This window comes from Strigops habroptila (genome assembly GCF_004027225.2).
Source record: "Strigops habroptila isolate Jane chromosome 13 unlocalized genomic scaffold, bStrHab1.2.pri S16, whole genome shotgun sequence".
Taxonomy (NCBI): Eukaryota; Metazoa; Chordata; class Aves; order Psittaciformes; family Psittacidae; genus Strigops; species Strigops habroptila.
The window spans coordinates 1,359,902-1,377,194 of record NW_022651054.1 but is presented as its reverse complement, the minus strand read 5'-3'; the positions used below and the strand labels follow the sequence as shown (position 1 = coordinate 1,377,194).

Genomic DNA, 17,293 nt, shown 5'->3' with positions numbered 1-17,293 from the left:
CTTTCACTTTTGACTTTGATTCAAGCAGCTAAATCCATGTCCACGGTGTTACAAAACATGGGCAGGAACACAACAGGCAATGCTAACCTAAACCCAGCTCTCTCCTGCCGAGTTGTGACAATCACCCTGCCCGCAGCACAGCACCAGGATTCCCAGAACAAAAGGGCAGCACCAAAACTAAAGATCACAGGTTTCAAAGCAATATTTTCAGCTGGAAATAAATGTGATGGGAGGTGTCCCACCCTGTGCTGCTGGACCTGGCACTGCCTAAACTGGTGGGACAGATGGATCAGGGAAGCCACCAGTGCCAACCAGCAGAAGTGTCCCACTGCAGGGCATGGGAGGGAGGACTCGAAGGGCAGCAGAGAAAGGGATCCATTGGAAACAGCAACTACTCTGGTGTGGTGGGTGAGTCAGCTTGGAAAGGAAAGGACATGGAAAGAATTGTGGTTCCTTTGCTTGGGCACCTTGTCCAGATTTTTGTCTCATCTCTTCCATCCTTCATTTCAAGACATTTCTCCTGCAATTTCATGCCTGCTGGAAGGGCTTACAAACACTAATAGACATACAAGTCCCACCCAACCCCTCCAACCTGGTATGTCACTTGTAAATCCAAGAGTCAGGGAGGAAAAGCTAGCTGGGGAGCAGCAGGGAATGAGCACACTTTATATCTGCATAGCATATTCTTGCTCCCAGCAGCTCTGTGCACTGGGACAGGGAGAAAGCAGCGTACAAGTGTCTGCCTGGGTGCTCTGATGGGCCCATTTTCACCCATGTGAGCCCGCTCCATGGCAGCAGTGAAAGCAGGACCCCTCTCACCAGGCACAGTATGGAGCAGAGCCAGGCAGGCAGGGCTGCATGGAGGGCAGCAGGGTTTGGGTTCAACAGCCATGCAACCATCCAGCTCTGCTCAGCAAGTACCTGCCCGGGATCCACCAGAAACTGCTGGAAGCTGTCTCCACAAGCCTTCAGAGGCACAGCCACACACACAAGGCAGTTTGGCTTCCACCAGCTGCCCAGCTCCTGCCCTCAGCCTGAACAAAGCATGCCACAGGGAAAGCCCAGGGACATGAGCACACCTGCAGATGGATTTTACAGGAATCCCAGCTGGGACAGTCAGGATTCACCTGCCTCTGAAAGGGGAGGACCAGAGAAGGAGCCTCCATCATGAGCAGCCTTTTTGAATCTGAAACCCTTCAACTCCGGCTTCAGCTCGGCAAAGGTTTGCCTTCTGCCCTGCACCCTACACCTCATGATGTGACAAGTAAGGTCCTGTTTGGTGTACAGGGAGGCATCCCACATGGGGGTAAGCTGCAGGGGAGCCAGGCACTGCCCAGCTGGGCCACGCTGTTCAGCATCTTTCTTATAAACACCCCCTTTTCCTCACATATCTTGCCTGCTGGTTCCAGGCCAATCTTCCAATGCACAGCAGGTGCTGAATACCACCACCCACATGCCTCTAATTTCAGGTGACCTGCTTCATAGCTAGAAAATGTCAGGACAAATCAGCAGCCTGCCTCCGAGATCCCTGCCTCTTGCATAAGGCAGCCCACCCCATCTCCCTCCCATTTGGCACTGCACACAGGCAGCAGCTCCATACCCAGTGGGAGCTGGTTCAATCCCTTGCATGCTACCCAAATCAGAAATGCAGATGGTTAAAGGAGCAAGGCAGAGGGGATTCTAGCTCTCACGGGGGAAAAGAGGGATAAGGAGCAGGGGAGAGAGACACTTACGTAGTATTTGTCATCGTTCTCATTGTAGGCCAGTTTCACAACGCCGTAGGAACCCTAGAAATAAACACACATTGCACAGTCAGTTCAGCAGCTTCACCTTGTCTCCTTGCTGCTCCAGGCTGGTACACTGTGGCCTTACACAGGGACCAAAAAACCCACCTTCAAGGTCCCAGACTATGCCTACCCCTGAGCAAAGTCTGCAGGTGAGGTGACCCCGCAGCAAGGGTGTATGTTTTGGCAGCTCTGTTGGACATGGAGCATTTGAGGATTAACAATGTCTGGAGGAGTTGAGTGTTAGCCCCCCCTGCCCTGAGCCAAAGCCAATGTGTCTGTCTTAACTCAACCGTGGGTGGGGAGCAGAGAGAATCATTGCCAAGCAGATTTGTTTTGTGCAAGTTTGGAAATTCTGCATGAACCTCTTTCCTGTGCTTGTGCACAAAACCACTGTCAGCACAAAACCTCTCTATCTCTTGACAGCAAATGGACTTCAGTGAGGACCAGCCGCCTGCTTTCCACCAACTGCATGTTGCCCAGGCAGATGCAGACCTGGATTGCTGCTGTAACCACAGCTCCAGTGACAGCCTGAAGCCAAATTCCATCCAAATCACTATTTTTTCGCAGTTTTATGTCAACACTATACATTTTACGCAAGCAAGACATGACATCATGGCTAGGTACCATCCCTGACAGATACCTGGAATGCTTTGGGTTGGAAGGGACCTTAAAGCTCATCCAGCTCCAACCCCCTGCCACAGGCAGGGACACCTTCCACTAGAGCAGGTTGCTCCAAGCCTCTGTGTCCAACCTGGCCTTGAACACTGCCAGGGATGGGGCACCCACAGCTTCTCTGGGCACCCTATGCCAGCGCCTCAGCACCCTCACAGGGAAGAGCTTCTTCCTATGATCTAATCTAAATCTCTCCTCTTTCAGATACCTACTGAATAAATGAGTAGGATTAACACTATAGCCTTCAAAACATATCTCTTGACCTCACTGAGAGCTGGAATGAAGGTCCTGTTCTCAGAGGAGACCAACAAGCCATCCAGATGATCCAGAAGCACAGCAGTTCCAGCAGACCCTCCACCAACCTCAGGGTACCTATCTGCTCACTGTGACTCGCAGGGAAAGGAGGAGGCAGGGGCAAATCCACCACAGAGAAGGCCTCACGCTCTCCTTAAATCGTACTTAAGCCAATGACAAAGGCCATAAGCTGTGAGTTGTAGATAACATCTCCTGATCTGCTGTACCACCAGCAGTGCTATCTCCAGCCTTACCCCCTGATGCCGGCAGCCAAACGCACAGCCCACCGCACAGATGGTGAGGTGCCTCCTCCCATGGCCCTGGGCCTCCTGCTTTGGGGAGGAGTTTGTGCTGATGAAACTCTTGGTGAAGGTCCCTGCAGCTCAGATGCAGTCCCTTCTGACTGCAAAGGTAAGTACAGCTTCCAGACAGCACCATTGCTCATGGCCCCATCTGCAATGGTGGCAGACATCCAAACGTACAGGTGTCTGAGCTGCTCACCAGCCCAGACCTCTAAATAACTCTGGAGGAATCTCTTCTGAATCATTCTGCAGCTTTTAAACGTGGTCTAGAATTAAACTAGTGTTTCATTCATGGACATAAAAACTTAAACTAGCCCTAGTGGGGACCAAACACCTGCCCTCATCTTTGGTTTTCTTTCCTTAATGGGTTGTATGAATAGATCAAAGGCTGTTAGTGTGACATTTGGCAAGCAAATCCCCTGGAGGGGAGCCAGCTGAACAACCTGCACAGGGAAGGAAGGTAAATTTAGCTTTCAGAGGAAGTAGCTCCACTTTGACCTTGAACAAAACTTACTCAAACTAATAAGGCGTAAAACAAACAAAACACCCTCAAACCAAATACAAGGTTTGGCCTTGGCCAGTAAGATCCCTTGGCCTGGCACACTCTTTCCACCCATACTCGCGTGTGTACATGCAGGTTGCTTGTGACAAACACGAGCTCCAGGAACTTACCTTGCCTATTTCACTCTGCAGCTTGTACTGGTTTAACTGCACGCAGTCCTGCAGATCAAAAGGAGAACATCATTAAAGTGTTGGTAAAAGGAAATGACTGAGTTTGAATCAGTATCAAGCAGAGGCAGAGTGCTGAATAATGAAAGGCTAAATCTTATTTAAACTGGCATGTGTTACACTGGAAGCACTTTTTATTTTACAGTGCTCAATACCAAGCAGGAAAACACCCGTCCCCAGCTCCATGGAGCTCTCCCAGCTCCCAGGCACCCACTCCAGCCCCTGGGGGTCACAGCATCAGCCTGGCAAAGACAGGGACCCTCTGTGGGCTGTGCACGAAGGCTGTGCCTGCACCCATACTAGTCCTCACCTGGACCATGGGCTGGTCCTCGACGAGAGCACATGGAGCTAAGCTCCTTTGCTGTGCCACACAAACAATAAGGGATTCCTTTAAAGGGGATGTGGTAGAATACATGACCCCTAGGCAGGTCTGATCCGTGCATGCAAGCTACCCAGCACTGAAACCCCAAGGGGTGGGAAGGTGGTGGATGCAGCAAGCTGTGATGGGTGTAATGGTGGGGTGCTGAGTTACTCAATGACCAGGGGCAGCACAGGGAGTGATGGTGGCCCCAGGCAGCAACCACTGGAAAGCAAAGTGGATCAGAAGAGCCAGGCACTTACCTGGTATTAAATCCACCCTCCTTAGCATTGTACTACCCAAAGGAGAACACATCCACAGAGCAGCAAAAGCTCCACAGCTCCATTTCCCTTGGAGCTGGCCCCTCCACCCTCATTAGTTACAAGCAGAAACCCCAGATGCCACAGAAGCCCTGGGGGGCTCCAGACCATGAGTGCAGGGTGCTCTGCCTGCACCCAGCACTGCCCGGGTGCCGGGGAGCACCCAGGGACCTGCCTGCCTCAGCCACCACAACAGGGCCCATGGGGACCGCTCACACCTCGCTGCAGTGCAGAGCTGCTGGCAGAGAGTCAGAGCGGGGATCTCTGCCTTGGGCTGGGCTCCACGCACAGCACTTCCCTGCATTGCAGGGGCAGGGAGAGCCCCCAGCTCGGTGGGTGAGGGAAGGGGCCCTCTGAGATGGTGTGGGCTCAGCTCTAGATGGGACACGCTTCCCCACACACAGCATTTTGGAACACGCTATTTCTCCCCGAGATTGCCAAGCACTAAAAAGGCTGGAAATTCACTTCCAGCCTCTGCACCAGGAGCAAAGCTGATATAAAATACACAGACAGGTAGATTAGCCTCCCCATAAACCTCAAAATAGCCCTGCAGTCTACAGAAGCAGTGCCAGGACAGCAAAGCTGTGCCAGATGCCTCCAGTCTGTTTGCAAGATCAAGGGGTGTTACAGCCCTGGCCCCATGGAGAATCCCCATCCTCTGCCTCTCAGGATGAATTAGAACATGGACATGGTAGATGATATCTTTTACGTTTCCCCCCTCATCACCAACAGAAGACACTGCTAACACAAGGAGTGTCTGTCACAGTGAAGGAGAATAAAGGAATGGGAAAGTGATGACTTTTTAAGCTTGCAAGCACTGGCTTGTCAGGAATACAAGGAAAGATTTCAATCTTGATCTTGTTTTCAGTAAGGAAAGCTTTTTCTACTGCTCTGACAGGGAAGAGGAGCCAATTGTGAGTAATGGGGCCATAGAAGTGTATTAACTCTGCTGCTAGCAAAGCACATATCATTCCAAAGGCAAAACCCAATACATCAGAACTAAGAGCAACAAGAGAGGAGAGAGCAAGACCCAGCAAAAGCAAAGATGTAAAACACAAGGCTGGTGCAAAACTGCAGGGATGAGAGAAAGCCTCCAACCACCTCAGTATCTCCTGCTCCTGCAATGACCAGGTCCTGTTACCAGGCCTCCTCCCCTAAGTCAGGGTTACTTCCACGAGTAAATACAGCCTTTTCCATGTAGCCATGGACAATTTGGTCTGATGTACTGTGTTTCAAGCCAAGGTGACATCTCTAAAACACCAAGTCTGCTGCTGCTTCTTGCCAACACACTGTCAAGGGAGCCCTCCACAAGGAGCAGAGCCCTTTGTGCAGGACATGGTCCATCCAGTGGGCAAACCCCCTTACAGAGCATTTAGTGCGACCGAGGAGGGACTGCTCCTCGTCCCTGTGTCCAAGGCACCAATTCCTTTCACTCTGACCATCGCCTTCCCACCACCCCTCATTCTGCCTAGAAATGACCCCTCTCATCCTGCACCAGACCAATCACCTGAAGCATCTCTCTAGTTCTTCACTGCTGCTAAACAGAGCTTGTGAGCAATGCCAGGACACTCTTTGGCCATCATCTGAGCTTTGCCCATGCTTCCAGCACTTGAGCTGAACGCGGCAAAATCAAACCAGGTTATAGGTGCTTTCTACCTTTTTGTCCTTGCAGAAAACCCATAATTCACAGTTCAAGTGACTGCTGCCACATGTTGCTGCAGACTGGCAGGGTGGTTATGATGTTATTTGGTTCTCCTGCACGAAGAGGGATAATTGTACTGCTCCTTTATCAGAGTAAAACACCTATCTCTGGGCCAAGTGTTTCTCAAAGATAACACTGTACAATCCTCTTGATTTCATCACGCCAATGTATTTGCAACTGCTGCAAAATAAGAACAGAGCAAGAACCTGAATGAGATCCTTTAATGAAAAGCTGTCAGCAAACCAGACTGCTGTGTCTGTCCAAGTGTGCAAGAATTGTTCCACCTTAAAAACAACCTGCGTCATTTGTTCACATCTCCAAGGTATTACTCAAGAGAGGGAGGGAGAAATCAATGCCACAGAAAACAAAAACTGATTAAAAACACAAAGCACAGTGAATGGGTTCAAACTGAAACAGGGGAAGTTCAGGTTAGATATAAGGAAGAAGTTCTTTACTGTGAGGGTGCTGAGGCACTGGAACAGGTTGCCCAAAGAAGCGGTGAATGCTCCATCCCTGGCAGTGTTCAAGGCCAGGCTGGACAGAACCTTAGGTGACATGGTCAAGTGTGAGGTGTCCCTGCCCATGGCAGGGAGTTGGAACTGGATGATCTTAAGGTCCTTTCCAACCCAAACCATTCTATGATTCTATGAAGTCCAGAGTCCAGGCCCAATTCCATAAATCCACTGCCACCACCACTGGGTGACAGAAACCCTGAGAAACTGAGAATTGAGCTTTGCTGTCCAGGGGTGGATGCAGGGATGAGGAGGAAGAGCCAGAGCTTGTTTCCAAACTAAGCAGACTGCTCACATACTTACATAATGGATACCCTAAAAGGCGGCAAATTCATGAATCTGAAAAGAATTCAGTTTCAGCCTTTCAGAGATACAGTTTAAAGAAGAGCATGGGAAAGAAAATTGGGAACTAAAAGACAACACCGGTTTAAACTCATCCTGTCTGGAAGGGGAAGTGAAAGCAGTTCTAAAGAGAGACAAAATTAAAAGCCAGACAAGGGGTAACACAGGGGCAGCAATGAATAAAACAAGTTATTCAGGGGCAGAGAAGGACACACAGGAAGCCCAGAGCTCAGGGAGGTAAGAGAAATCAACAGATTTTTAGACAACATCCAAACCCAAGTGTTAAACCCAAAGCCCAGCCCCATGAGTGGCTGCTGGCAGGAGCACTGGCACAAGGCTCAGCACTCCTGGCTGGGCTCACGCACCCCAGACCCCAAAGCTGGATGCATTCTCTCACTGGGAGAGTGGTCAGAAGAATGAAAGGGGGCTGGGACCGGTGGGATGAAGGCAGCTCCTTTCCAGCCCCCTTGCAGCTGCAGCTTTGGGCTTTCTCCTTCTCCCAAACCTTGCCCTTCGACAAGTTGGCAATGTAACTTTAAATAAAGGTTAATTAATACAAGGAAAAGAAATTAGCAACGCCTGGGGGAGATCCTTCTTTGAAGAAATGTTTTCCAAGTCTCTATGATCTTTTTAAAAGAGCTGCGGTTTGAGCACCACACTAAGACCTCCAGAAGAGATGAGTCTGGGGGACCCATGGATGGGGAAGCTCTCCAGCCCATGCTGTGTAGGAGCTTGGTCCCCACCACTGCCCTGGTCCCACCTGGGTTCACCTTTGTGCACTCCAAACAAAACCAGGCAGCTCCCAGAGGCTGGAAGAGCCCGAGACCTGGACCAGCCCAGCACTGAAGCACTGCCTCTCACAGCTCTTGGACACCAGTTGCTTCAAACCAGTTGGCCAAACAAGCAGGAGACCTATGACAAAGATGTAGAAAGCCAAGGAAAGAAAGGACAAAGAAGCAATCTATTTTCCATGCCACTGGGGTAAGCCATGGACATCAAGCTTTGGAAAATTCCCTTTGTCAGCTCATCCTCCTGCCTGCGTGGTTAGGCCAGCAGCAGCAGCACCAAGGAGGGAGAATGCACTGGCCTGACTCATCTTCTCCACTGCTGCTACAGCACAGAGGGCCCCAGCTGATGGCAGGGAGCTGGAATGACCTCCTGCTGATCCCAGAGGGTGGAGAGACCATGCAGGCGCCAGGGCTGGAAGAACTGGGATGCCAGGGAGTGGGTGGATGCAGGGAGAGAAAGGGAATGTGTGAAAGAGAAAAGACGATGAAGCCAGAAGAGGCTGGAGAAGAGAAAGTATAAAGCACTTAACTGTGCTGGTGGGTCTGGGGAGAGAGCCTGGAAAAAGACATCTTTTATTCTTCTTCTATCCACCCTCCAATAAGACTTCTTGGCTACCTAAAAAGGTTGGTTTGGGATGGCAGAATAAACCCCCCCACAGCATTGCACTGTCAAATGCCACTTTCTAACAGGCAGCACCTCTACCCTTTCACAGATACGAGCCCTGCCATTTTAGGGGGGACAAGCTCTGTCAGACATGGTGACAAGATGCCCATCAGTCTGTACAAACATGGTCCCAAGAGCCTTGCCCTGGTACCTACAAGCACTGGAGCATCATCCGTGCAGCAAAGCAGCAGCTGCTTTTAACAGCCCCAGGAAAACTCTCTCCTCTTGCCACGCTGCCAGCACCAAGCAGGAGCTGGGAATGTCACATCAACAGAGGCAATGTGGGACAGCAACCTAAATTCTGGGACCTGTGCCTCAGCTCTGCAGTTAGGTACCCTTAATAGCATCAGCTTAATCACTTCAGTGCCACAGCTAAAGGCAAAGCCATTCCCTTGTTAGAGCAAAACACTGATGGGCAGCAAAGGCAGCAGAAATCCCACCATCCCTGCGAGCACTCCGTCCAGAGAAGGCAGCACTGAAGGGACCTTCCAAGGCCACAGTCCATGAATAATCCAAGAAAGGAGGGGAATGAGCAGGAGACTTTTTAAATTACAGATCATTTTTGATAGAGAGAGGACAGATTGGGTTAAGTGCACAGCAGTGCTGTGAGGAGAGCAGAACAGGTTACTTCTCTTGCAGAGTTAATACGGCAGATCCAGACTTGGCAGCAGCGGCTGCAAGACACCAGCGCTGCCAGCTCTGTCCCAGGGCATTGGGAACTGCCTCTGTGCAAGACAACAAGCCCTGGCTCTGCTGCAGCCCTGCCAGCCCAGGAGCCATCATCTTCCTAAATTGCAAACCCAAGAAGCCCCACTTGGAAGGCAGGGACAGGACAGCACAATTCACTGCCCGCTCGCCACTGGGTGAATCCTCCTGCAGCATCGCAGCCTCAGCTTCAGCTCTTGGGTCCTCTCACCCCTGAATATAAGTTTTCCTCCCAACCTGTGAACAAATATCAAAGCAGCATTAAAAAGCTGAGCAGTGTCTCTCTAACTGACACATGGTGCTTCCGTAATTTAGCAGAGAGCAACAGAAAATTCACCTCTGCTGTATCCCCACAGCACATCTCTCCGTTATCCCTCCAAATCAGTCGAGGATACAGAGCTGCTGACAGAGAGCTGCCACTCCTGCTGAGAGTGGAGAGGGAAAGCAGATTCTAGCCTAGCTGGCTATCAGCACAACACAGGAAATGTTGATATGCACTGTGCCATCCATCTCTGCTCCTGATAGACAGTGCCTGCACGTGCGCCACTGATAAAGCCCGAATGCACATCAACTTCATTTTCATTCTTGCACACTGTCACTCACTCAGGCAGCGATGGATGAACTGTCACCTGAAAGGCACTGACTGATGGTGCTGGATACTCAATGCAAGGAGAAAGGAGCAGGTAAGAGACATGGACTTGAGTACAAACGTGCAACTTGCTTAGAAGATGGGTCAAAGAGTCATTTGCAGGGAGCCCAGGGGCAACGCCGTGAGCAGCGAGCTGGATCTTGTCAGAGTGACCAACCAACCTCCCTTCTCACTGAGGGTCTGCGTATCAAAACCATCAACAGAAAACACAACAGCAGCTGCTGCTCACACACCGTGACTGTATTTCTCATCACAGGTTTACTGTATCCCACATAGGGCCAAAAGCCTCAACACAGGGTCCCCCATAACTCCTAGAAGCCCTGCCTGTACCTCCTGGCTTGGCACAGACTTTCCTGCCCACATGCACAGCTTTGCTAATTGCTTAGAGCAAATGTACTGAGCAAATGCACACCACAGCAGCAGATCTGCTCTCCAGTTCTCTGTGTTCCTTGCTGTATAGCTCAGATTTGGACTGTCAGTGCCTCTCACAGCCATGAAGACAAAGACCCTGCAACATATCCACTTAGCGGCAACTGGTAGGTCATGCACGGGATGCTGGAGCTGGGCTGTGCGCAGGCTGCACGCTCACCTTGCTGTCATATACCTAACACTTATTTCTCATTATTTAGTGGCCAGCTTCAAACTTTATCCTATAAACAAGTACGCATCTTCCTAGTCCTCTTGCTATTCCTTGCAGGATACAGATACTGCCTCTCTAAGCTGGGAAGATGAAGCACAGCTCCCGAGAGCACTGCTGCAAGGGCAAGCAGCCACCTCCACACAGCTCTCGCCTGGGCTCCCTTTCCCCTCCTAGCACAGTGATTCTCCATTAATATGAATGATGGTTTCCAACGAGCAGGGCTTTGGTAAGCATCTGGGCTGTATGGGAGCAGGGCTCTGAATAGTTATATCAGAGTGACCATTAAAAACACAGTACTGTGTAAAGAATTGCTGCAGGAACAGGGAAGTGGAGGGCTCCACGTCTGCACTTCAAACTAAGCGTTTCCTACCCAGTAGGCAGTAACTATTGCTCCCCAGGATGCAGATGCTGTGGAAGAGGACAGGGTATTTTGGCTTTGCTTGCAGATGGGAATGTGCTAGTCACACTCGACCACACTTCCTTTGAAACAGATTTCAGAGAAGCCACACTGCTGGCACAAAGTACTGCAGGATGGGAGAGCTGGCACACAAGTCACGTCCGCTTCCAAACCTGGCTCCTCTCCCTCCCTGTCTCCCTTATTAGAGCATATGGCTGCTGTCAGAGAAGCTACAGTCTCTGCAGTGCACCTTCTGCGGGTATCCTCTTATCCTGGGGGGGGTGTCACAGCCCATCTCACAGCTAATGTGACTTGCAAAACTTCCCAGAGGACAATGACCGGTTTGCTTGTGCACAGCACCCATCCTCTCAGATGTGCAAGGGGCAAACACCCACTTTGCAGGAGGGAAACACTAAGCCACACAGCTGTTAAGCTCCAGGTCACTTGGCAAAAGTCTAACCTCCAGTGGTTTGGTGCCCTTATGACCACAGTGGGATTTAGGCATCGCATCTTGGGAGCACCACAGTGCCCAAGAACAACACATTGGCACAGTGGCACTAGCAAAGCCACGTTCAATAGTATCTTCTTCCGTAAACCGGGTGAGGAAGAGTCAGAGCGTAACAGCTCTTGAGCCCCTGGCTGCTGTGTCTGTCCTGCTCCAGTGTCTGGACACAGCAGCAGAGGTGAATTCATGGATGAGCATTGCTGAACTGCCAGTTCTAGAGGAAAAGGATTGAAAATGCCCATGAAAAGGGCCTGTCCCTCACCAGAACAAGGCTCACGGTCACAAGATGAACCAGAGGCTTCTCCTGCAGCACAGAGCAGGAGGTGCAGCCCTCCCTGCAGGTCCATGCCACCATTGGTTCCTCTCTGTTATGGCAGCTCTGAGTGAGACTGTGGAGCTGTGGCACCCACAGAGATCCCCCTCCCTTCCCTCCGCCCTGCCGCATTCCCCAAGAGCAGAAACACAAGACAAACACGACTGGGAAACAAATTCAGCCTGGAGAAAACCAGCAAGGCATGGAAAACTTGGTTTTCCTCCACAAAGAGCAGATAAAAATCTCAGGAAAAGGCACAGCCTGGACGTGGGGGAAAACTCAGGCGAAAATCCCTGTTTTTTCCCCAAACCAACTGCCAGTTCTGCTGACATGATGCTCCCTCTCCAGTACTCCAGACAGCCCATTCCCCGCTTACAAACTTTCCCCAGAGAGTAGCATTTTACAAAACATTGTGGCTTCGAGAAGCACCCGTTTTACAGCACCTCCATCACACCTGGCTGCCAAAGGAAGCCCTGCCCCTTCCTCATGGGCATTGCTGCAGGCTCAGCATCTTCAGCACCACACTGGGCAGCATGGTCCAACCAGCCCCCTCCCTCCGCTCCCCAACCTCTCCATGGCACACACCACAGCACAGGGAATTATAACCAGCAGATGCTTCCAACAAGACACTTGACCACTAACAGTGTGTTACACTTCAGGGGCAGGTCTGAGCCCAGGTCTGGTAGCAAAGATGGACAGCAGGAACAGCCATAGCCACCCTGAGCGTCTCCTCTGAAGGAGAGGAGGGTCATGGCCCTTGGTTATCACTGCTGTTACAAAAGCTTTAAAGACAAAGGGAAATCCTGACAGCAGTAGGAAACATCAGTGCATTTAAGCTCTTTATAAAATTAAATCATGCCTTCAATAATGGCAAATCACAGTAGGAGATACATAATCTCCAGAAGCTTAAATCCATAAAATACCATCAGCAAAGCTGCTGTGACTGATAAACTCCCGAAGGGCACATACAGCAGGGACACGAAAGCAAAGCCATTTAGCTGCAGCCCTTTCTCTGAACAGCGATAAGGGGCTTTCTGCTTGCCACTGCTGCCACCACAGCGGTCCTGGCCCCTCAACAGGACTATCCCAGGCAGGTGAGGGTTGAAGGACCATGGCTACCCCCAGCACAGCTCTGGAGGATGGATGGAAAGGCCATTCCAAGCTAACACACTCCCTGGTTTCAGGGATTTTTTTCCCCTTAGAAGAAACACTGCTTTCAGATCTACTGCACCAAAAGACTGAAGACACCCATTACCAGTTAAGAAAGACTTGTCTTGACACCACAAGTATAGAAGAGAACGTGCCTACCTCAGAATCTGATATGGAGACCCGATTGGACTCTATCGTTGGTCTCCTCATTATACGTGGTGATGGCCCTGTGGCATAAGGACCATAACCTGGTGTGTTGCTAGAAGCCAAATAACCTCCTGATGATCTTTCCTGAAGAGACAACTTCCTACTTGATAATACAGGTCTAGTGAGAGGTCTCTTGGGAACGTTCCTCCAGTGAGCATCTTCTGACCGTGGGGAAGGCAGCAATTCATTCATTCCCATGTCACTGTTGACTCCATTTCTTTGGCTGTCTTTTAGGTTATCAGAAAAGACTGTGTCATTCTCTTCAGTGTTGCCTTCACCATTTTGGTCACTTCTGTCTGGACCAACAGCCACATCTATAGCTGCTACCTGCTCTGCCAGTTCAGTCTGTGCGTCTTTGCAGCACATGTCTATACCTCCATCCATGGCATTTGCTGAAGAATCCCCCATGGCTGTGTCCAGCTTGTATGGCCTCAGACGGCACTGCAGAGAGCTCTGATGCTCACAGACAGCATCTGGCCTGAAGGAACCTCTCCACGAAATACCTAAAAGGAAATACAAACAAAGTGAATAATTGTATTCACTCAACACAAACACAACCAACACATCCACTTCTGGCTTCATCCAATGTAAAAGAAAGCGAAAGCAAAGCACTGGCAGGTTGTAAACACTCAGAAGGAAAGGCAAACCCAAGCACTGAGCTAGGGTTTATGAAAAGGGTTTATGAAAGCCATAAATAGGAGATTTTATTTGACATGCAACAAGTGACACAGCCAAAGAGAACTCCTTCTGTAGCTAGACCAACAGTCAACCTGAGCTTACAATAAAAGGAGAAGTTAACAAGTTGAGGGGAAAGGGTCAAACATTTGACTTCTCAAATTCCTATTTATAGGGTACAAGAGCTTCTGGAATGTATCCAAACCCAACACACATAACAAATCCACAGCCCTTTAGGGCTCCACGGTAGTCTCTCTGCTGCCCTGTAGTGCTCTGAAGAGTGTCACAGAATGCCCTGGAAGGCAAAGCCATGGCTGGTGACTTCCACGCTCTGTTACTTGCAATGTAGGCAACAGCAAAGGCAGAATTTAAAAGCAAGTCTGGCTCTGGGGCCCCCCACAGTGTGCAAACACACCTTAACCTTCCTGCCCACCATGTAGAAAAGCTATATGGAGCTGCAGATCAACAATACTTACTGGTTACCAGCATGTGGGAATCAGCTTTTCCTTTGGAAAAGACCTACAGAGCACAGAAATGCCATACAAAGCTAAAAGTGCCGAATAAAACCCCATTTTCCTGGATGCTGATTTCAGACTCAATTCAAAACAGATTTCAGTCTTCCCAGCACAGTCCAGAGCAGGAAATGATGCTCTGCAGCACATGGCTGTCATCCCTTAATCACCTCTGAAGATGCAGTGCTGCAGGATGCATTCCCTCATCCCTCTATCCAGTTTCTGGGGACAGTGGAGGAGAACTTTGTTTTAGTCCAGCATCCTGCACTGCATCCAGTGCCTTTCAGTGTAGGCTTAACACTGAAATAGTGCAACCTTTGGTCCTCTACACGCAAAGCAGGCTGTGCACCAGGTGACGCTTGTGTTGTCCTGTTTTCACACTGGCTACGTTTAATTTACAGGAGGAAGGAGGAGCTGAGCAAGTTCAAAAAAGCCCCATCCAGCATCAGCCTGGGGACACATGAGGAGCTCAGAGCAAAGGCTGAACCAGGCTGGAAGCTGCCCAGTGATGCTGTAAGGAGAGACCTCCAAAGTGCCCAGCACAAGGGCAGCAGCCAAGCTCAAGCAATCTTTTATATCAAGAAGGAAACTCGAGAAAGCTCTGGAGGCTTCACCCTGGGTCGTGTGCCAGGCACAGGGGCCACACGCTGGGCACTCAGTGTCACAGAAAGGAAACATCCACATCTAACATGTTGCTCCCCGCAGCCCGCTGATCACTCCTTCCCATCCTTCTCCACTCAGGTATAATCTTGCCCCCTTCTGCCTTTTCTGCAGGCTTGTTTGAAGCAAACTGACAGAAGTGTCACTCACTCAAAGCAGTAATGAAATGGTGAGATTTACTTTAAAAGCTTCTATTAAAACTATATTTAAACTCTTCGATCCCGAAGCACAAATCTCTTTCAAAGCCAGGATGCAGGCACTGGGGGATGACTTGCAGCAGCAAGGGAAGGGGTGTAGGGTTTGGTCCAGCTCATACTGCATGTGGTCCCACAAACCCACAGGCAAGACCTCTTTGCTCTCCCAGGCCCCCAAACCAGCCTTCAAGCCAGAAACCCAGCTGCAGGCCTGAGCTGGCTCAGTGACGATCCTGTCCTTCCAAATGGGTTTGCAGGAAGCCCGCAGAGGACTTTGCTCTCTGCAAAATGCTCGTGTGAGATTTGCACTTGGAAAGCTTCTGAGCCGACCCAGGACCATCAGGTCAGGGCAACTCCAAGCCTGCGGCCACCCTGCTGTCTCTGAGGAGGCTTTCCTTGCGCTCCAGAGCCTGTGGAGCAGCACATTCCCCAACCAGACACTCATGAGGAACCCTTGTGGGATGCCTGTGTGCTTGGCTCTGGGTGAAGGTCAGTACATTTCACCATTTAATCCAGCTTGCACAAAGGATGGGAGGAAAGCTTTGATTCCACCCTGTGCTAGAAGCCTGGCTTTGCTCTTCTGCCTACAGAGAAACAAACCCCAGGCCTTTCCTTGCTGCAGCTTTAGCTTCTGGACAGTCACAGCTCACCTCACTCCTAGGGAGTATCAAGCAGAAAATCAACCTGCAACTGAAGTGTGCAGCTCCTCCACCTTCTTCCCTCCTTCACGCAGGAGCAAGGGGAGGGAAGCATCTTCCACATTCCTGCAGGGTTGGCTGTGAAAGCCCACAGATCACCCACCTGGACTGAGCACTTGGGCATCTCACACTGCTGAGGCAACAGGAATGAAAGCCAGAAGCACTGGGAACAGTGACCAGGTCCTGGCAACCAGCAATGCTCTTGTTAGTGCAGCTATTCACTGCCCAGACCACGCACCCCGGGGTGTCAGCCCCTCAAAAGCAGAAGCACACTTGTACAGCTCTGACCCACAGCTCAGGCTACAAAATCAAACTCCAGCTAACTGACAACTTAAATAAGATAAACTCCATAAATCAATTCATGCAATCAAAACAGACCCAAACAGCATCATGACAAATAATACAGAGCTGCTAAAAGTATGCTAAAATAGACTTAAAAGCACATAATTGTTCATCTGGAGAGCTGGGCTTTGTTTCAGGTTCTGCTATTCTGAAGGATTCCTTTTCACTGACAAATCCTCCAGAAGTGTATTGGAAAGCAATATCTCCTGAATAAACAGATCACTTTTACACACAAATCAGCCTCACTGTGCATAAAACTCAGGACAAAAGGCAGTGATTGACTTCTGCGAGGCAAAATCAATGGTGGATTTGCAGTTTGTGAGGCTGTGACGCACTGACCGTGCTGTGATGGGAAACCCCAGCGGAACGGAGACACCACCATCACCTCCACAAGCTCCTGTGCAGCCTTGGGCCCGATGCTCTTCACGTGGTCCCCAGCCTGAGCCCCCCAACACTAAACATCTGCAGTAGCTCAGAGGATTATGCTGCAGACACGAGATAAAGCTGCAAACAAGCTTATATGAGCAAAATTAATTTACTTACACATATCTTATTTGCCATTTTCCCCTGTAGCTATTCCTCTGCTGCAGGCAACTAAAACTTCAATGTTGTTTTTCACAATACATTTATCAAATGGCTGCACATGTTTCCCAGACAGGAACATGGAACAAAAAACCCTTTTGAAAGGAACAGGACTGTGGAGAAGATCTGTCTGTGTTGTACGTGGGAGTGGGAGATGAGCACATGCAAATAATTGTGCTGCTCAATAAAGTATTTCAAAGCATTGTTTGAACAACAAAATATCATAAATCTCATTTACTGCTTGGTCCATCTATTCAGCTAACTAGAAACGTTGCTATGAGAAAGGATGAGGAGGTTCAAAGGCCCGGGGCCTCAGCAGATCCAGCTTCAGTTCCTGATTGTGCTACAGGCCATCCAGAAAAGTGACTTTACAGCTTGGTCTGGCATAGTTCCCAGGTTAAGAGGAATGATGCTGCCCTCAGCCCACCTCGTCCTGCTTCCCTTTCTGGTTCTGACAATACATCTGCCCTGTGCTGAGGCACCAAGGGCCTCTGAAGTAAAATAAGTCACAGTGAATAATGACCATAATGACCATTTGCATGGGAAGTGTTCAGGCAGCAATTCTGCTGCTGCTCAGAGTTGGAGACTTCTTAAA

The 17,293-nt window shown here is 50.0% G+C and overlaps 1 protein-coding gene across 3 annotated transcripts in view; it reads right to left on the bottom strand.

The window, feature by feature from the left end:
* CAMKK1 (calcium/calmodulin dependent protein kinase kinase 1) overlaps positions 1–17,293 on the bottom strand; it is a 97,509-nt gene that overhangs the window by 44,234 nt on the left and 35,982 nt on the right. For all 3 annotated transcript variants that reach the window (XM_030472721.1, XM_030472722.1, XM_030472720.1), the window contains exons 2-4: positions 12,988–13,538; positions 3,728–3,775; positions 1,734–1,787 (exon numbers count right to left, since the gene is read on the bottom strand). In XM_030472721.1, coding sequence (XP_030328581.1) covers positions 1,734–1,787; positions 3,728–3,775; positions 12,988–13,443 — 558 coding nt within the window. In that variant the 5' untranslated portion in view covers positions 13,444–13,538. The remainder of the gene's footprint in view (positions 1–1,733; positions 1,788–3,727; positions 3,776–12,987; positions 13,539–17,293) is intronic.